The 22,229-nt window shown below is 36.0% G+C and overlaps 1 protein-coding gene across 1 annotated transcript; it reads left to right on the top strand.

Annotated features, from left to right (window-relative positions):
- Nucleotides 1-1,976: 1,976 nt before the first annotated feature.
- On the top strand, nucleotides 1,977-14,347 carry Smp_074880 (putative rp140-upstream). Its single transcript, XM_018799080.1, has 5 exons — nucleotides 1,977-2,205; nucleotides 4,934-5,108; nucleotides 7,007-7,095; nucleotides 9,420-9,487; nucleotides 14,006-14,347. Exons 1-5 carry the CDS (start codon nucleotides 1,994-1,996, stop codon nucleotides 14,182-14,184), a joined length of 723 nt encoding a protein of 240 aa, XP_018650904.1. The 5' UTR covers nucleotides 1,977-1,993; the 3' UTR covers nucleotides 14,185-14,347.
- The last annotated feature ends 7,882 nt before the right edge of the window (nucleotides 14,348-22,229 follow it).

The raw sequence follows: 22,229 nt of genomic DNA, 5'->3' as shown, positions 1-22,229 counted from the left end.
TATTGAACAATAACCATTACTGACTAGATAGATGTTTAAGTCATCATCACTATTAGGTAATGGTTGCTTGATTATCTAAAATACTCCTCTCGCTAAGTAGTAGGATAAAAGTTATCAGTAGAGTTACGTCGTGAAAGTTGTAATGTCAAATATCGTTAACCTAGATTAGTAACTTTCAAGTTGATTTCCCTATTGTTCAAGAACTCACAGCTGAAGTATACTTACAGCGACTTAAGTTTCTGTTGGCATCATCTACTTCTGCACGGCCCATAAGGTTCTCAAGTACATATACGATAGCAGTAATGAACACTGGGAATAATCCCAACTTTGATTTGGTCTATATAAAGCTTTTTGGAGTGCGTATACTTTAAATCCGCTCATAAACTGTTGGTAGTGGTATCGAAGTTTACGTCGTGCTGTATTATGGCAGCTTGATCTAATCCACATTCGTTCTGGGTTTTACTCCGATTATGAGTGCATCATCCGACCCTAAAATAAACTGTCAGTTGATACTCTCATATTTCGTTGTTCATGTTGGTTATATCCAGTATATCCAGGTTCACTTAGGTAAGCCATTCAGATCTCTTGGATCATTAAACGTTTGTTAACGACTACAACTAATCTAAATCTTTTGATTAACTCATGAAAATTGGATTTCACTTTTTAACCTATCATGTATTAAATTATATCTAAGGATTTACGTGTATAGAAGCCGTTTTCTGTCTAACAAATTAAATTAGCTGCTTCAATAACTGCGCTAGCTCTCATGATATGACTGAAAAATTAATTTGATTTAGCATTTATAGACTATGGTCACGAGATATCCGATAGCTCACCTTAAGTTATCTTACCGCTACATAAGTATTCTATTTCCATAACATGATCACTCAAAAGTAAATAAATCAAGAAAATACTGTAGCCATTGGTTATTGCTGTTTCCGAAGGATTATCTATGTTTTGTCAGACCAATCATACATTGCATTGTTGAAATTTAGTTTGCAATTTCAAACCAAAAAGGATTCTGTTTTATTGACAAACTTAAATGCATCTAATTGAAAACCATTGTTCAGTCTTATGTTGTGTACACAGCCGGAATTTTCAATATTTTTTCAAATAGAATTACACTGAATAGTGAAGTATTAATAAGACATTTACTCTTAAATATTATTTACATTACTATACGTAATTAACCTCTGAGCAGAATCAACTATGTCAAGTCAATTTTACTACTAAATTGGAAATATTTCAATAAGCGCATATTAATGTGTGCAATTAAATTATGTCTTCATTTCTTTATGTACTCTGGAAGACTCGTATTATTGACGGGGAGAAAAAACAGTGTTGTATACTACCTTTAGTTCAATTGACACAAATTACCCTGATGTAGAATACCATCAGTCCTCTACTGTCGATCAGACTTTTCCTGATTTTACCCTAAAAGTGTATCGAAAACTTCATCCGATGATTTTATGTATCTATCAGCTCTTCTAATGATTTCCGAGTTTATTTTGATGGATTGCATTTAAGGGTCCCTGAAAATGTGGCATTCATTCGTAAATAAGTGTTTGGTTCGTGGCCTACTGTAAAGTCACTAGATTTCATTCATTTTTGGTCTTGTTCTGTTAGTTGTCTTGGTTTCATAAGCTAGGGTCCTATTACTCACTCTATCAATATCTGATTGTTCTCGTCTAATCTACTAACGGCATTTTGTTTTATTTCCATACGTCCTGTTTTTCTTAATGTTAGTAGGCCCCTACTGATATCTCTTTTTAAAGTTCTTTGTTTACGTGATCATTGATTGGTAAAATGGAAGTGTTTCAAAGCAAATGTAGACCACCATTATTTATTTGCTAAAGAACATTTCGTGGTGTGGTGGCATATTTGTGTTTGTTTGAAATAATTGAAATAAATTTTTTATTCCTCAGTTTTTTTCCAAATGTTTTTTATTATTGTCAGTTAACTATTTTTGCCTTCTTTTTTATCAAGTTTAGTTATGAATATTCCAGACACTGATGAAGATTTATTGGCCATCAATACTGAAAAATTAGACAGTATACTTGAAGATAGAGATGAAGCTATTAATAATCAAACTGTTCCAGAACTTATTCCAGATAAAAGAGATCATTCTTCAAAACCAGTTTCACTGACAGATCGTCTTTATTCATCTACTGCCTATGATCGTATTCTTGCTGTATTCTCAACAGAGTAAGTTTTTTATGTCTGTTTTTTGTTTGTTAAAGTAGATAAATCAAATTAACTACTTTTATTCATCCTAGTACATAATCCCTTTTAAACTGTCGGTTTTCATCTAATTCGTCCTGTATTAATTATCAGAGCTGTTTTGGGACTTAATTAAATATCTTACTTGCTGTACATTAACAAATGTTGGTTAAAGGTTTTACTGATACATCAAGCTGAAATCTATGTTTTTACGAAGATACCTTGCGTTACTACTGTGGTGTATGCTGCTTAAGTTGACAGATGTAAGTAGTATGTAGCACTAATAGGAAGTAGATTGCAAGTCACCGGGAGATTGAGAAGATTCATTTGAAGAGAACGGGATAGGAAACAGAAAGTAATTGTAACAAAAACATAATTGAAGGAACCATGAAGCATGTAAAGAACAACTTATGGAAGATGTGCAAATAATATATTTAACATGTGGTTTTCATATTTTACGAAAGCACTCTGTAATTTTGCATTATATAATCAACTGGTTATTCCCACCAAGTCTTTGTTCACTATATTACTGTTCTTTCTATTGAACAAATCGCTTACAACCAATGAATAAGCTTATTTTATATGTAATTAACGTTTAAAATACATAGTTCTACACTTTCGTTGATAATCTGTCGTAAGATTTAATGTTATTAATGGACTGATTGTACGTATTATAAAGCACCTCTCTCCTAACGATAATTTTCTTTAGATTAGGAGGCAGAAAAGTCTTTTTTATTTGTAATCTAGGAAGTTGGCTATTACTACTTTAAAAAGCTTACTGACACCACTGAAAACTTATAAGTAACGAAAAGCTATATCCTCCTAAATTTGAATTCATCAACAGACCACACCAATCGATTCTATAAGGGGTTCGTGAATTTATGAATATCATTTCAACTGAATAGCAATCAAAGTGATTATCATTAAAGATTATGCATTGACATCAGTGATTTTCGATTGATTTCACCACCAAACAACGGGCGATTATCATCATCATCAGTTGATGCGGTCATGAATCCTCATCGACTGAGATCGTTGGACCACGTGTTACGTATGTCTGAACACCGATTACCACGACGCGCTATGCTGACTAGTAAAGGGGGATGGTTGGAAGAGAGTTAAGGGCGGCCACATCAAAACAAGGCATCAGTGCTTAAAGTCATTAACTTCTAGTCTGAGCCATGTTGGTAGACGCAGATTACTTGGTTGTGGTCCGCGTGACTATCGTAACCAATGGTTGGAGACTCTGTGTGACATGGCTCAGAATCGATCACAATGGTGCAGGTGTATACACTCTTTGTCTTCCCTTAAACCTTGAGATTAAAATTGCTTCACATCTGCCTTTCTTCCTGTACTACATCCTTATATACAATCTTTCTTTTATATATTACCAGCACTAAATTAACTACTTCTATGAATCCGGTGTTCATCTTTTCGTGCTAATGAGGTATGGCAACTTAAACCGATGCATATTTGCGCATAGCGCTATGTTGTAGCTGACCGACTGAATGCATGAGTGCAGTTTTAAATTATTTCCAACCATTTCACCCAAATTATTCAACTCCAGATCAGGGTTATCATACTGACACCAACTTGGTACTCTTCTTCTGCTAACGTGGCTTAGACGAACAGTCAATTACTTTGTGGAATGATATCATACCTTGGTTTGGCTGCCCTTAGGTTTCTTACAACATCTCTCGTTGATGTAAGCAGTGGCCAGATACTCGTAACAGATTTCTTAATCATCTCCGTTGATGAAGATTCGCTACATCAACCTATTTGCTCCCTTCTCCTAGTACCCTCTACCTAACCTCAACATTGCTCACTCTGTCATTCCACGAAACAAGAACAATGCTTCGAAGACACGTATGATCAAAAGACTTCAGTGTAAGCATGTCTTCAACTTTTATAGACCATTTCCACAGCTATAAAGTGTAAGAAAATCAACTGGTGCTCAGTATACTTCTTTGATTGGAAGACGGGAATCTCGCTACAAGTTGAGAAAATCCAGCTCAGTTTTCTGACCTCATGATGGGATTTCTTCAGACACTGATTCACCGGAGCTGATGAGACTTTTAATATAAGTGAAGTAGTCAATGCACTCAACTGTTTCGCTTCCTATTATTAGTTCAGGAGTTGACACTAATCAGTCTTGAGGCTAAATCTTTCGTTCAGCGAGAAACTCATCATAAACATGCTTGCATTGTTTCTTGAGACGATACGAAAACCCTGCATTTTGTCAGAGTCATCACTGAATAGCATTATGTCATCTTCATTTTTGAAGTTCATAACTGAACGTCAGTTTGTAAGATGAGATATTTCATATCTCTGGTAGAATTCGACATTTTTATATTGACGATTGTGACTATTTGGTTTCCGGTTTAGCTATGATGAACACTAACAGCACTTGATTAACCCAACTGTGAAGAGAGAAAGAGAGAAAGAAAATAAAAAGTTGTATTCTTTAAAAACTGAATATGGTACTTAAAATTCACGGGTATTTATCAATGTTCAGTTGGATCCAGATAATGAGATATAGGCTGGGACATTCGGTAGGTGAATAATTCATTTATGATGGTGCAACCACAAATGGATCTAGTTTACAACTTAGCCTTAAAATATCGTTTCAATGGTTTTGTTGTAGTCACTAGTAACTATAATTTAAATACGAGTGAAAATCTTAGACTATCTATTGTTGTTTATTTTATTGCAGTCCCGTTTTATCCGACCAAGAATTGAATAAAGTCGGCAGAAGAGCACGGAAAATTCCTGTATATCTTGGTATATCTATTGGAATGATTACAGGTGTAATGCGTGCGTTTGTATCGTATGATGAATTCTTACGTGCCAATAAATATACTATTTTTGCAAACCATAAAATGGCTACGGTCAGTTAAGGGTAGATAAGTGTCTCTTATATTAATGGTATAATCCTATTTTTTTATATAACTATTTTCTACGCTTATTCGATCCCTTATAGAGAGTAACATACTGTTTTAAATATGCGGTTTTGATTTTCTTTAGGCTACTACACATACAACTGAAGGTTTAAATAACTATCAGGCTTATCTAACTGCCATCAAAACTCAAGCCAATTGTATTCTCTTAAATGTTTTCTCACCAGAGTCTATTGTATAAACTTTGTTTGCACAACTTAAGGTAAAGATTCTTGATGTATACCGTTAATTTGAACAAAAAACATTCAAACATATAACTTATTTTTCATCATCAACTATTTGTGTTTAATCAAATCAATTGGGATAAAAGTTTAATCATTTCAATCTCTAAAAATCATGAAATCTGTATGATTGTTTCTTCTTTTATTATTTAATTTTGGTCGACTTCAATTAGACATGAAATGAATGAGTCCTTCAAGTTTGTCTGACTAGTATCAGTGTTTCTTTTTTTCACTAGAGTTATTTCTGTTCTTTTTCTCCTCAGATCAATTAAAAAATTCGGTGATGAATTTCCTATCTATGATCAAACATAGTTTATTCTTACACCCTGGAGTAACTATTCAACAAGCTGGATATAACTTTATCTTATATTAGAGTGCAATTCTATTTCTTACTCTACTATCATCGCTAACTTTCTTTATCAATAATTATTTACAGAGTGTTGTTACAAGGAAACTGGATATAAAGAGATTCCCCACTATTTTTGTATTAATTGTTTATGTCTTCCCATGGGCATATGCGCATCCTGTACGGATTTCATCGATATTGCCTTAATTCTCAAGCATTATAATCAAAGATGGATAATGGCTAGCAGTAGAATCCAGGACGCGCGTTTTCAAACAACCAATACAAAGTGAATTTAAACTTCACCCCATTGCACAAACAAGTGGCTATCAGGACTCAGTAGCTGAGTGGATAACGCGATGGCGTTTGAAGCGAAAGGTACTGGGTTCGAGTCTCAGGATGGACATCAACTCTGAGATGCAGGTACATCCATCTGACAAGTTCCAAATAGGACGAAACGCGCGTCCTGGATTCTACTGCTAGCCACTATTCATCTTTGCCTACCATAATAAGTCTATGTTTATTCTATTCTGTTAAGGACATCTCAGAGTCGCTTTTCTAAAAAAAAATCTTTTAACATGTATTCGCTCTGAGTAGACATATGCATATTTCAAGATAATTTGGAGTTCAGTGGAATAGCACAAAGACTATTATCCAATAATGTTTAGTCAGAGTTTATCATTTTATACATTTTAACGTAATCTTATCGTTTCGTATCTATTTCTAACAAAGTTAGTCATTACTTTACCACACACTTCCAAACATGTCGACATAAAATTATAAACTGGTTAAATAAGATATATACCGTAAGACATGATAATAGGCAGAAGAAATGTGTATATTGCGAGAAGTTACAAAATACTTAAATAACACATATACATAGCCTTCAATTATCCATTTGCAACTTTCGATGTTTTATTCCATGTAAACTATGTAATCGTCTGATCTCCAAGTGTTCTTCCAACACCATGCTTTCGATCCACTGGAAGTTTTATAATTACTGCAACTTCGAGGCCACGGTCAACTACACACTACTTACGAACATCCTTGTTGGTAGCGTCCACTACAATACCATCGAATTTTCCATTGTAAATTTTAAAAGACTATAACATATGTATACTCATACCCGATAAATTACCTAAATTATAAATAATTTCATATTGAATAGTTTAACTATTTGAAAAGCAAACAGAACAAATTAAAAAAACACTTTTGACAAGTTTTTTCATTTTATTTTTCTTCTTCACTGAAATCTTCTGTTTTAGCGTCATTCCTTAGATCATTGTATACTTAGAGGTATTATATTTGGAATTTCCGTTGGTTCCAAAGTAACTTTACTTACTGGTGGATACTAGTATGTTCACGATTAATTCTTTTTGCATGCGATTTGTCATATTTCAACATTTATTTGATATTTTTAACTGAAGAAAACACCTCTTTTCGAATATGGAGATTGCTTATTGTATTTTAGATCAGTAGGATTGTGTTTGATCAATTTAACTACTATAACACATTTTAAGGAATCTTTTTACCAGTAAGATATTGTAGTGAATTATTACACGTAAATTGGGGAAATAGTGAAACTTATGGTAGAATAAAATTTTTCATTCAATTGTTTTATTTGATTACATTTGTTTATTTCAATTCATCATTATTTCCACACCGTTAATCTGCGTCATAACATCTGTCTATCAGTGAAAGGTCAAGTTTATAGCTCATCTATGAGAGTCGTTTTCTATGTTCATTTACTCCCTATTTTTAACCGCCCCGAATGCCCTGGTACGACCGAGAGTGGGGGGGCACCATCCCTCTGGAAATGCTCTCACACGGCCATGCGTATACAGCCTCTGCCAGGGAAGTCCTACTCACTGCCTTCTCGTGGCGGGACTGTTGTTTACGAAAGTGAGAGGACGAAAAGCGAATGTCCGGCGCCTTAACCGGGTTGGTGGACACGGAAAGTCCACCTAGGGGAGTTGGAAAACCCTCGTTCCAAACCAATGATGGACTCCAGAATCCTGAGGGAACAAATAGCTTATGAACCTAATGTTGGTCACCGGCTACAATGGGACTACATCTCTTAACGTTGCTCCACTGCCTTGTGGATTAGACCTTTAGGTCAAACACTCGAGTTGTGGCCCCCTAAGAAAACCACCTACTTTAGTATGGGCACCCGAGTAGTATCCCACCTTTCGAACATATCGAATAATTTATTTGACGCATATATATCTGGTGCCTCCTCATACCAATGTTTATGTGTTTAAATAAATAACAATATTTTTGACCATTGTTATTCAGGAACGATTGCTCATGTTCTTCAGCATGAGGTCTGGGAATGTTTATTTACATTTAACAGGGTTAGTAATTATCTGGTTGTTAATATATTGAAACGTTGTCTTCAATGATTCCAACACGTTTCACAAATGTCCCAGCAGCTTCCACATATGGCGCCAAAATGTGTTTTACTTGTAACATTAAAATATTACTCTATTAGACTGTGGTTTAATTATTAAGCTATCAGATTAAGCATCCCAATATTTCTATGGCGCTATGTGAGTCCTCAAAAGGGAACTTATACTTACATAAATTTTGTTGAGGATGTTAAATCTCCAAATATTATATTTCTGAAGAAATACTTTTGAAAATTCATGTACGGGTTTTAAGTGAATTTTGGTCACTGACTACCATGGGACTGCATCTTCTGACGTTGCCCCACTGGCTTGTGGATTAGACCTTCAAGTCAAAGGCTTGGGGTGTCGCTATCCAAGAAAACCATCTGCTTCGGTTTGGGTTCCCGGGTAGTATCACAGACGTCATACAAACCAATGATAACTGCTACAGGCCTCACTGTTATTGTATGGCGCATATATATTTGTTGCCCCCTTTTACGTACGAGATCGATAGGTCCTGGGTTTGAATCTCGCGGGGCGGGATCGTGGATGCTCACTACCGAGGAATCCCACAATCGAACGAAACGGTAGTACAGTGCTTCCAGGTTTTCCATGGTGGTCTAGCTTAAATAGACTCATGATCTCAACTATTAAAATTACTATAATATCCACAAAAACCCTTTCTGATATTAATGTTTATGTGTTAAAATAAATAAATAAACTCCTTAGTCTTATAAATTTTTGTAACTAATAACCAATAACTAGGCCGATTTATGATTTTATTAACTTGAAAGTAATCTAATATTTCTAGGATCTTCACCAGTACATTTTTGCATGACCTCCCTCTCATCTACCGTCTTGAGGATAATTGTTCAAATGTTGTATATTAGTTGTCTGGTTGATCCAGTTCGCATAGCTCTCATCTCATATTAGAAGAATCTCCAAAATGTCAATGATTCGGAATTACCACATTTAATATCAACTTCACAACACGTTTGTAAATTATTTTATTGTAAAGATTGAAGCAGATTACGGCTTTGTAATTGGTTTTACTGTAGTATATTATTACACATTATGAACTCACTACTTGTAACCCTCTTAGTAGTCAAAGTGGCTAACAGTAGAAGGCTACCACAACAGCACCATAACGAGTCGTGTGATTCGTAAGCATATTGTTGACCAAAGATTAGTTTCATTATTCAAGAAATTGAATATTTTATTTTAAAAAATTATAAGGACATTTCTTGATATGTCGTTTTGTCAAACTTATATTTTCTTTTAATCATCAAAGCACTCTACCGTTACTGTTCTCCGCAGTTCAAGGGAAAACAAGCTACTGGGAACATGCTGCTGGTTGGGGTAAGCATTATTAAAATTTCTACGTATACCTACTTATAGGTTCCTTCTAGCCTGTTTTGGGAGATTCGTAATTGCTACTTATATTTCATCGGCCATCTTTTAGTTCGCTCATTCGTAACTCTTACCTAGAAGACAACTTTTAAACCTGAACGTGTCATTTATTCGTGTTTGTCATTTTTTAAAATAGATGTTACATTTGTTAATCTAATTAATTGCGTTTATTAAATCAATAATAAAAATAAACTTTTTCCAATTTACTGACGGTAACTTGGAATTTAATTTTGAGTCACTATCGATATAGACTTTACATTATGTTATTCATCACCAAATTGTATTTCATTGAGGATGTTTGCGTTAGTCTTGTTTCACTCAATATAAAGCAGTGGTTATTTGTAGTTTTTATGTTTGTCCCCAGTATTTCCAGTAACATCCATGTACATGATTCAGGAAACTACCAACATCAAATTTATTTTTTGTTCTGTTTCTAGACCTGTGCGTTGTATCCATACGCACAGAGAAATATATACATTTATTTCCCTACTAGTGAACCCTTATACTTTCCTTTACAATTTTGAAATTTGATAAATTTCTTCATGCTGTACGTACTGCAATATAGACTCTCTTACTTACTGTGCTCTTAATTACTTGTTGGTTTTAATTTCTTCCAGCCTTTTTTTTGAAATTCCATAAGCAATCACTTGCTAGCGTTTTCGTATCAGGGTTATTTTCTACGAGATGTGGTTTCTAGTCCCATATCCAAACATAGTCTATGTGGGGTTGAAGGTGATAGTAACCCTAGAAGGGCTCCACGCGGCCTATGCTTCACAAGCTGTAACCGGCGTATGTGCGTAAATAACTATTCACAGTTACCGAAGTAGGCGAGATGTTCGTCTTACGTCAAAACATCCTCGTTTTCATAGCTTTATATATACCTGACTCTAAAATGACATGCTTGTATATCAGATCAAAAGAGTATCCTCAACATATCATTGAATTTTTCTGGCCGCAGCAGTTATCTTGAAGCGGTAGTTGGGCTTCTTTATCGTGTTGACTCAACCGAGCTATATTGGCTGGAATACATGTTCCTTTAGATCCTACTATATCAGACAGGTCGCTTGGAGTGTAATGAACGAGAACACAGACGGGACAACCGAATGTGTTTGAATACGAAATTACAGAATCTCTTAGTATAATCTGAAAACCATACAGTAAATAATTCATTTGCAAAATGTCAATCAATTGTCTCAGACTTGATTGTTTTTTCGTTTTCACACCAATCATTCTCTGTTCTCGCTCTCTTTTCTTCAATATTCCTAACTTGCCTCCAGGCATTTCACATTTGATTGGTGATACATACTACTTATACTTGTCGACATCAATAGCACACACCACAGGAAAACAGTAAGACTAAAGGTATCAACTTACTGTCCGAGGGTGATGTAACAATACTGATTGTAGAGGAGTCTGTTGACGGCAAGGTGTTTCCCTCGGACAACCAGCATCTAAAACTGTGCTGCCTTCTCATAACGGAAAGAAGGGGCTAAAAAAGCCACACCCCACGAATTTCCGTTTCTGGCGTTAAGGCCTCTTAAAGTGCACAGCTAACGCATCAAAGACTTTACCAAAATTGCTGTGCGCAACCAGGCTCAAGCAGTTGTCCCTTGGACTTTGTGGGCATTCGGTAAGTGAAAACCAGCCCCACACCTCTGTCAGCACGCGACATCATCTTTCTGGTGATCAAATCCCCCCTTCATCTCTTAATAATTCTTCCGTCCCTTTGAATAACCCGTCTCCACATATATATATCTGGTGCCCTCTTTTACCAATATTTATGTGTTCAAATAAATAAATAAATAAAACAGATACCCATCTCTTATACCTTTATCGCGTCGCTCTATCAATGCTGATATGGGTTCATGAAATGTTATCTCTGGTCTCCTGAGATCATGCTCCGAACTACATGTTGGACCCTTCAATGTTCGAACATTGTGTCATATAGGAAAATAGTATCATTTAGCCAGGACTTTATAATCTCACGCTATTGATATGAGCTGCATCTCCTGAACGCGCATACAGGATCCGAGTAGTCATTCACTTGACCTGACCTTGTCAATATAAAAAACTGGCACGATTTACTCTTCGATTATCTGGAGACCCCACTGCTACTTCCCGTGGCCTCTCTGGTTTAGGTAAACCATTAAATTTTGAAGCAGAATATGGTCTGTTAGACTGAATCCCAATAGACTGGCTTGTAAGCTGTTTGACCAAACAGAACATTAAAAACTCCAATACATAGGGACACATGCCGTTGCCTTTTCATTGTCTTTGTCTACGCTCCCACTGATTGCGACTCGGACGAAGTTGGAGGTGAATCTCATAGGAAGTTATCCAACCTCCTAAAAGCTGAACGCTCTGATGCAGTAATAATGGAAGACGATTTTAATGCTCATGTAGGTAAACTAAACCAAATGTAAATGGACCCAGGCGGATCTTACAGTGTTGCGGCTCAGAGAACAGATAATGGCGACCGTCTGTTGCAACTATGCTCAAATAATCTTTTATTTCTAGCAAACACTAACTTTAGACACAATGAGAAACATCTTCTGATGTGGCGACCCCCTTACATCGATGTACTCAAATAGATCACACTGCCATTGGTGGTCGTTGGGGGCGTTCGATAGATGACTATCACTCATTCTGGAGCACATGTTTAGAATCAGATCATTCTCTAGTTCAGGGGCGTATTTGTTTGGATCTTACTGGACGTAGAAAAGTCACACCAAGAAAACCCCTTAGAGTTCAACTTTATAACGGAAAAGTTAAGAATGTATTTCAGGAACAACTATTGGAGTTAATCAATCGTAAAAGTGGTATCCACCCCTAGACAGCTTGGCATAGTATCCGAAAAGCTATGGAAACAGCAGTGATACATACCAGTAACTTAAATAAAAAGGTTAAGGGAAACCAGTGGATTTCAGTGGCGTCTATAAAACTGATAGATGCTCACGTCAAGGAACAGTTCGACTCGCTTTCAACCACACTTCAGTTACCCATTATTTCCGAGCAACCTGAATACCAAACTGACGTAAGTCCTCAAAAATCTTACTGGGGTTGGAAAGGATATAAAGAATCTAAAACGAGGCAAAACATCAGGGTTTGATGGAATAACCCCTGAAAATTTTAAGTATGGTGGTTCAGCTTTAGCAATTAGTTTAGCTGAAATCTTGGCTAAAATATGAAAACGAGATGTAATGCCATCTGACTGGTCTCGATCACCGATCGTTCGAGTCTATAAGAAAGGACAAAAATTACAGAGGAATAGGTTTCATTAAGAGCGTCTAAAATATTAGCCTTAATAATACTTTGACGTCTTGCTATAGCTCATGAAAAGTAAACTCTAGAAAATTATTCTGGTTTTAGACCTGGATGTGAATGTATAGACTAAACATTCACACCCGGCAGGTTCTGGAACATAGACATGCTTTTTGATGTCCGACTAAAGTTGTATTCCTTAACCTTAAGACGGGGTCCAACTCCGTTTACCGTGAAGTTCTGTGGCAGTATCTGTCAATGGAAGGCCTACCTTGTATAGGCTCTCTTTACTGGAACACTACTGGTCGAGTCATAGCTTATGGGAAGATTTCTGTCTCAACCGAAGGACGAGTTTACTACACATCAGTTCTCTTCGTCCTACATTACAAATATGAAATATGGCCACTAAGAATAGAAGATATTCATAGGTTACCGGTATTCGGTCATAGGTGTCTTGGAAGCATTACTCGCGTATTTCGGGACCACTATATCATCAATGCTTGGGTTAGGAACGGAGTGCTAGGTAAGGATAGGAAATCGATTGATGAGGTAGTAAATCTTCCTCAACGGAAGTGGTCGGGACACGTATCCTCAACTACCATCGTACCTCGAAGGGTGGTGTTTTCTGATGCGAGAGCAAGGTAGAATAAAATTGGGAATAGCCAAACCAAAACATGACATCAATCTGTGAAGTCGCTGAAAATTGGACTTGACCATGTCAATAGGTATCGACTACCTAGTTAGGGTCCGCTTGATTATCATAAACAATGGTTAGAGACTTTGGATAAAATGGCTCAAAGTCGATCACGGTGGCACAAAAGTTCATTCACTCCTTTTCCTTTAAAGACTGAGTCTCGAAATCTCACTATGCTTGTTTTTCCTCTTATTATATCTAGTCTTTTTTACTACTACTACTACTACGGACATAGTTGCTGCCTCAGGATTTATCTTGAAATAATTTAGTCAGTCTGTGCAAATATGATAAGATAGCTTGAATCGACATATATATATATGTCATTTTCTACGTTGTATATGACTGACTAACCCTTCAACTGATGTAAACAAACATATGATCATATAGTTTATTGCTTTAAATCGATTGCTAATTTAGTCATGTTATGTTTAATGTATTGTATTATTCTACAAATATTTTCAATTTGGTATTCTTTTATTTTTTCTCACCTTTTAATTCCTCATTTTATATAGGAATTACAAGTTCATTGTATTGCTTAAATCGTGGATTTAAGCGAATGCTTATAGCAGGAATGATTGGTTCTGTACCTGGTCTGCTTACTGGTGTTTTATCCATGTTAGCATGTCGTATGTCAAATTCAACATTTGAAGAATTATACGCGAAACATTTAAATGAAACTCAGAAAATCTAACTGTTAGCACTTCGCATTTATTTTTTTTACATAAAATTATTCTCTAGTGTGTTTTATAGTTGCAACTAATTATTTTCGAATCATATGTTGAACATTTCAATTGTATTTATCCTATTAAGTCATGTTACTATTATTTAGATAGTATTAAATGTACTGTGGTTTATGTGTTTCTTTTGAAAGCATAACTTACTGTGGTAGTTATAGTAAGTACACTTGGCGAAATTGCTGTTTCATTGAGAAAGTTGTTTTTATCATTCCTTTTAAAATTATTTCTGACACGAATATTTCGTGGATTCTAGTACTCTATCTCTAAGGTCTTCAGTTTTCAACATCACTCGTATTGACTGTTATATATCCCATTATTTCGCATTATACAGTTTTCTGAATTACAGTATCTTCTTAGCCTTAGTTCTCTTCCAAAATCGCTATCAACATATAGTGTGTTTAGATATACATGAACCATATGTTATCTATGCGATGAACCTCAATCATTTTGCAGCTATACTCTTTTTTATCACCTAGTTATCTGCTGCTGTTTCATACAAAATTGCATAGTGCCTTGGTAAATTATGAAAACCGTACATTAAATACATTATTTAAAAATCTTATTTTAGTCGTCTTTTACATACTTCATGATCTTTTAAATCCTGTTGTTATTACAGTTTCTACCTGTTTCCCTCTCTGTTCTCTTCAGTTCAATCACTTCTGATTGCTGCTACATACTACTTATGTCTCTCAGCTTATGTAGCATACACCACAATACTTTTTAAGACGCTCGGTAATTAGATTTTTAATGGGTGCTTGTAAATAATATAGTGAATACGTGTTTATACGCCGTTGACATAGTATATAGCCTCTGTCAGAGAAGTCCCTACTCACTGCCTTTTCGTGGCACTACTGTTGTTTACGAAATTGAGAGGACGAAAAGCGAATGTCCGGTGCTTTAACCGGGTTGGTGGACATGAAGGATCCACCTAGGGGAGTTGGAAAACCCTGATTCCAAACCAATGGTGCACATGGGCTCCAGTATCCTGAAAGAACAAATGGCGCATGAACCAATTGTTGGTCACCGGCTACAATGGGACTGCATCTCATCACGATGCCCCACTGCCTTGTGGATTAGTCCTTTAGGTCAAAGGCTCCGGGTGTGGCTCCCTAAGAAAATCGCCTGCTTCGGTCTGGGCACCCGGGCAGTATCACAGCCCTCGTGCAAATAAATGAAATGACGCTTTCTGCCCACAATGCTATTCTCGCTCCTACCAAAAGTCAGACAACTTACATTATTATTATTACTATTATTATTATTTACCACATCGCCTATTCACTCCCTTTTATTCTTAATTTGTGTATCCTTACTTTCCAACTTATGCAGCAGCTCGCTCATGGTGGAAACTCTGTTCCATCTAAACCATCTCCAGTCACTGTCTGATCGAAAGTGAATGCTTCTACAGCATACGAATGCTGAACCAGTTTTTCTGAAACCACGTACGCCGTTCAAACTGGCCTCTGGTCAGTGTATGACATGGTCTCGTGGTATGGAAGAAAGCTGCAAAGGGCTAGCTTCTGTTGGTCCTTCACGACTCCCTGGCTGGGGTCCGAGAGATGGTGCTACACAGTGGCTAGAGACGTTATCAGGTATGGCTCAGAATAGAAGCCAGTGGCGATCCTGCTGTAACCTTCTTTTACTTTCTTAATAAAGAGTGGTCATGACCTTAACTGAGGGAGTTCTTCTGGTTGTACATTTCAGTTTCCCCCACCGCCACTTTTTTTTCATATATGCATCTTATCCCTTTTCTCTTCTCATTCTCATTGTTTTGTGTGGCGCATATATATCTGGTGCCTCCATGCACCAATATTTATGTGATTAAATAAATAAGACATAGTTATCTTAAAAAATTTAAAATATGAACATTTCTGACAATTTCAGGTCTGTTAAAATAGTATCCTTAGAGTTTGAGCAGACGGTCGTGAAATTTTTGATACAAAATGTTTCTATTTGTCTGCAGGTATAGTACTATAATGAAAGTCGAGATGAACACGTCAAATTTCTTCCCAACTTTGAATTAGCCAATATTACGGCTTTACTTACACCACTAAAAGTATGGTTGTTTAAAATCCATCCCTGTCAAGTAAGTGGAGGATATCGAAATTACAACGCATACCGCGAACTTGGAGGTAACATACCGTTATATCAAGCCTAAATACAAAAAAATTACTGAAAATAAGGTTGACACTATATTCCAGAATTCAACAGTCCACTCAGGAAAGTAAATACCGCGATGATAACAGCAAACGAAAAGTTGGTTGCGGAATATTATGATTAGTAGAATAAAAACCAAAGTTAGATCATAAATAAGAAAATATTTGTTTCGTTTCACGGAATAGGTTTAATCGTCGGTGGGAAATTGTGTGCAAATCAGTTTAATTTGTAGTTGATATTGATCATGGACTGAGATAAGTAGGGGTTCCATTGCAACCTAAGGTATAGTTGAGAGATGTTTCGTTCTGTTATGCAACTTTTCATAAGTGGCCGTTCAAAAATTTCTAACCAAGAATGAGAAATCTAGTTAACATGTACATTTGGGGACTATATTGAACTGTAACTAGATTCGAACAAGTAACTTGCGTATTATTGGCTCAATCTTGAATGAGTTATGTGACTTCATAGCAATGGTTATGCATATAAATGTCCTTTTTATGAAGTAAAGCCTTGATAACTTGTAACGACTGACATAATAGTCGGTTTGTTACTGTTGGGGATGTCAAATCCCCAGAACTTACTTGGTAAATAGCTTAATTTTGTAATTTTATTTTGAAAATTTGAATTTCCTTGTTTTCGCGCCAAAGGCGCTCTTTTCACCTTCAAGTCGTACTTCCCACTTGTAAAACATGTTAAATGCTATTGCTCCGTTGTGGCTTTGAGTGTGCCATTTTGTAATGCTGCCCAAGGACAAATTGTCGCTGTATATATACGTTTGAGTGTTTTCCCCTTATGACTTGCTTGTACTCGTCTGCTTACGGAATATATATTCCTCTACTTTGCCTTGGACTTCTTCCTCTAGTTAGCGGGGCCTGGGACAACGGATTAGATTAGCCTATCGTGTCATTGTGTTATTGGCCTTCGTTGGTTACCGCGAAAATCGACTTGGCTCGAGCATAACAGTTACTCGTTTCATTTAATTCAATGTTGATTTAGAATTCAATGGGAAGATATAGCTAGTTTATGAGTTACATGAGAACTCACATGTAACATATTAATTCGTGAAAGGAATGGCTAATACAGTTACTAAAAGTTTGGTCACTCTGTGTTACGTACGTTAGTTATTCTACTGTTAGTTTGACAATGGTTGCGTTCCAGTGAAGATCCAATTTCCTTAAAAGTGCAAATTTTCTTGATGTGAAATACACTGACTCTAAACATTTTTAAAGTCAAAATATACCACCTACAAATAGTAAGTAGTCTAAATATATACATTCATTTTTATAGCAAAGATATCATGAAAACTTGCAATCATTAGCGTATGACATTGGTCACAGATTGACATCAACTAAGATGTGCTTGAAGAACAAAAAACACCTGGCACATTTCAACCGTCTGCATCCATAACCTTGCTACTGATCAAATTTATGACTGCTAGGTTTCATAGCAACATCAAGCAGATAACAGTGTAACGATTCATGTTGAAATTGACCAGTTTATCAATCGCAGATTTCAAGGAATCAACAGAAACCCTTTTTCAACGTAGATAAAGTAACGAACACCTAAGTAATGATAAAATAAACGATTAGGTGTTCAAAGTGCCAATTATTGCTAACTGTTTCCTTGTAAATCCACTAGTTATTATTTTGATAAGGCTCGATGAAACTTTTTTTTAATGGTTGTTTATTTCAAACAATCTACTAACATAATCACCATCAATCAAATTAACGCGATCACAATATCAAGGACACTGAGTCGTAAATCCCTTTGAACCAATATGAGAATTCGAATTCAAACTCTTCACTTTAACACTGAAATGTAGATTTATAAATCCATATGTATATAACACGTTTTATGAAAATAAGCTCTTAAATGACGAATTCAGAGAAAAAGATAAGACCAGAATAAATGGACAACCGAACTGAGCTTTTTTTTCTTGTTGAATAATTCCGATACATCTTATAAACAGTATTTTATTTATTCATGATGGTAATGATGTTTCCTAAAGTTTCGTCAAAATCCTTTGAGATGTATCAACCTTATTTCCAAGAATAGAATAAAATAACATGATTATATTCCATGGTGATCATCCGCTTAACTTAAGAATGATTTAGTTATCTGTAGATTGTGAGTCATTTACCGAAATCCAAACTTACAAATAAACAATGACTAAGGTAGATGTATATTTAATGTAGGTGCTCAGATACTTTTAACAAGTGGGAAGGTCAAAGGTTATGCTACGATTGAATTTATTGGCATTATAGTGTTCATTTCAATAAGTGCTCTTATGCTTTTTCAATAGAAACGTTTCGTAAACAACTTGACGTCTAAAAATCAACTCAATTATTACAATTTTTGAGTAATTAAAATATTCAAATGAACTTTTTTCAAAAAGATTAGTAGTTCTTTAAATAACTAATTATATTGAAAAGCAACTATGGTAAATGATGCACCTGTCCTAAGTTCCTATGATTATGAACAATACATGATTGACATAAACATCTTTGATACAATACAATCTAACTAACATGTTGGTTTAACAATTTGATGAAAGATATTAGAAATATAATTGTTCTGTTACATAAGATATCAATACCGAATGAAATAAACTTTCACTAGCATACAGCAGAAAAATTCCATGATGATTAACTTTTTTGGAAAGTATTACATTATCAGATAAACACGATGAAAGAAAGACTATCAACTGTTTTTTTCTAATTTTAGGATAATAACAAACTTTCCAAAGATTAAGTAAACTCATTTCAACTAGTAAAGAATGTATCATTTTATCAAATCATGTCAATACTTAATCAGTATTCACAAAACTATAGGATTTCTATGAGCGTTCATAGGATATAAATCACTTCAAATACTAAGATATATTGCGAGAATGATAGTTAATTTTTTAAGATGGTGGTTGGAGGTGGTCAACAGGAAACCCTGGACCCGAGTTTCGTGCTACTTGGCACTCGTCAGCAAGGTATACCTGTAATTTTGAGGGAACTGGTGCTCCCTGACGGATTCGGTCCCGTGTCACTCAGCTTCACAGTCAGAGACGTTACCACTGAGCTATTCGGGCTGCGACCGACTTCCTGTAGGAGTGAGATGTAATCACAATTGATTGATCACTGGGTGGTGATCAATTAATTGTGTTATTTTTTTGTATTGCATTATTAGAAGCTATAACTATTCATTTCGTTTGAGTTTGATCAATTGAATTGTTAAACTAATATAAATTAATCAAAAGATGATCTACCGAAGACTCAGAGAGGTTTTTACCCATTGATTAATATCAGTAGAGAAAATAATGAATAACAAAATATCATCCTTTCTGACAATTAAACAGTAGGGTACACAGATGATGTTATATTGATATAGCTTTAGGATATTGCAATTTTGTCGTTAAGTTGAGTCTGGCGCCTTAGACCGCTCAGCCACTCCGTCGTTAAGTTTTATTACTCACTAATTGTGTTTATGACAAACTATTCCATCTACCCTTGACTAATCGATTGATTTTGTTTAGTATCATCACATACTACAATAATAGGTTAATTTTCATTGATATCACGTTTTTTTTTCTGAACACAATAAAGATTTAACCAAAAAAGTATTTTCAATTTTGCTGATTGAATAATATTAGAGATACGAAGCGAATTTTCTTCACGACCTGTGAAGCTATTTGAGAAGCAGTTAAAAACTAAGGTGCTCTAGATAATTGTTTCTACTCAATTCTGTACGTCATAACTGTGTTCAAATATGATCTCACTACATATAGGGAACTTTTTAATTAGGAGGAAACAGCTATCAACTACTTCTTAGTTTTCGATATTTGAAACTATTTAGTATTATATCCCTTCCAAACAATCTCCATAAACCTTTCGTTCTATAATCAATTCAACCATACATACATACATACTTTTTGAACAACTATAAACTAGAAAAAGGACCCTGAGTGCATATCAGTAATAGTTAGATATTTTATAAACTGACTATTTTGATCAATGCATTGGAAGACAATAACCTATCTAATGCTTTTTAGTTTTCAGCGTTAACCAAATCCTATCAGTGAGTTTATAATTCAACTACTAAAGTGAATACTTGACATTATTACGCCAAATATTCACTTTGTATGGTTGGAATCTTATCAAACTGAGTGAAATGTCTAATAACTTATTAATTCGTAACATTTTCAAGTAAACCTGTGAATAACCTATGCGCTATTGTATATGCGGTTATCTTTTACAATGAAGAAATGGAGCTTTTGTAAATGCCAACTTATCGCTACCTGGGCTTTTTGCTTATAATTTTCAGCCATGATTAACATCATTCAGTCACAACGTAGAACTTCGTACGTACGTACATCAGTTCGAGTTGCCATACCACATTAGCACAGAGATGCAGTTGTCGATTCAAATCCCATAGTGGTAGAAGCAGTAAGAGTATCAGCATTATGTGAAAGATTAGGGTTTGTAGATGTTATTCAAGGAGTATAATGCAGTGAAAGGAATTTCGAAAGAGAAAAAGGATAGGGATATGAATTCAGAAGATTAGAATTTGAGAGAACACAAACAGTGGATGCACCTTCGCCATTGCAAACGATTTTGAGCCATGTCATTCAAGGTCTCTAACCATCGGTTGCTATCATCTCACGAATCCCAACCAGGTAGTCTACACCTACCAACATGGCTCAGTCCACTTGTCAGTGACTTCATGGATTTGTGTCACGTTTTGGTCTGGCCGCCCCTCGCTTTCTCCCAACCTACTCCTCCATCATAAAAAATCACACATCGGAACAATCGGTGGTTGGGTATACGTAACACGTGTCCCAGCCATCTCAACTGATGAAGTTTCAGTACTTCATCAATCGATTTGCCATCCTTACCTAGTACCCATTTCCTAACGACTGCATTACTTACCCGGTGGTCCCAGAATATACGAGCAATGCTTCGAAGACACCTGTGATCAAATACTAGTAGCCTACGAATATCCTCTACTCTTACCGGCCATGTTTCACTGCCATAAAGTAGGACGGAACGAACCGCTGCGCAGTAAACACGTCCTTTGGTTGGTAGACGGATATCTCGCCTACGCCATAAATGACGCAAGTTGGCGAAAGCTAGACGAGCCTTCTGTATCCGTGCTGTGATTTCGTCAAACACCAGACTACAAGGGCTGATGAGACTCCCAAGATAAGTGAAGTGGTCAACACGCTCAACTACTTCACTCCCTATCATTAGTTCAGGTGTCGATGCAACCCAATCCTGAAGTAACATTTTGCACTTCGAGGGAGAGAATCGCATTCCGAACATGCCTGCATAGTTGCTTATAGTGGTCAGAAGACTCTGCATTTTGTCAGCGTCTTCACCAAATAGAACTATGTCATCGGCGTATTCTAAGTCAACAAGTGAGCTTCCCGGTAAAAGCTCAACTCCTGGAGATTGAGATAATGAAAGTGTAATCTCTAAAAGCATGTCAATGACAAAGTTGAACAAGAATGGGGAGAGTGGACATCCCTGACGAACACCACTTGAGGTAATCAATTCTGATGACAGTTCGCCATAGGCTCTAACTCGACCAGTTGTGTTCGAGTAGAGAGCCTTTATGAGGTTAATGTACTTATTTGGTACTCCTCTCAGTGACAAACACTGCCATAGAACCTCACGATCAACGGAGTCAAATGCCGCCTTAAGGTCAAGAAATACTACTATTGTGGGATGTCTGAATATATGTCTATGTTCTAGGATCTGACGTAGAGTGAATATCTGGTCTATACAACCACGTCCAGGTCGAAAACCAGTCTGGTTTTCTCTAGTCTGCTCTTCACGAGCTTTGATTAGGCGTCCAA

Source organism: Schistosoma mansoni, chromosome 3, assembly GCF_000237925.1.
Source record: "Schistosoma mansoni strain Puerto Rico chromosome 3, complete genome".
NCBI lineage: Eukaryota > Metazoa > Platyhelminthes > Trematoda > Strigeidida > Schistosomatidae > Schistosoma > Schistosoma mansoni.
Note: the sequence above shows the minus strand (reverse complement) of the source record. Positions and strands in the feature narration are given on the sequence as shown.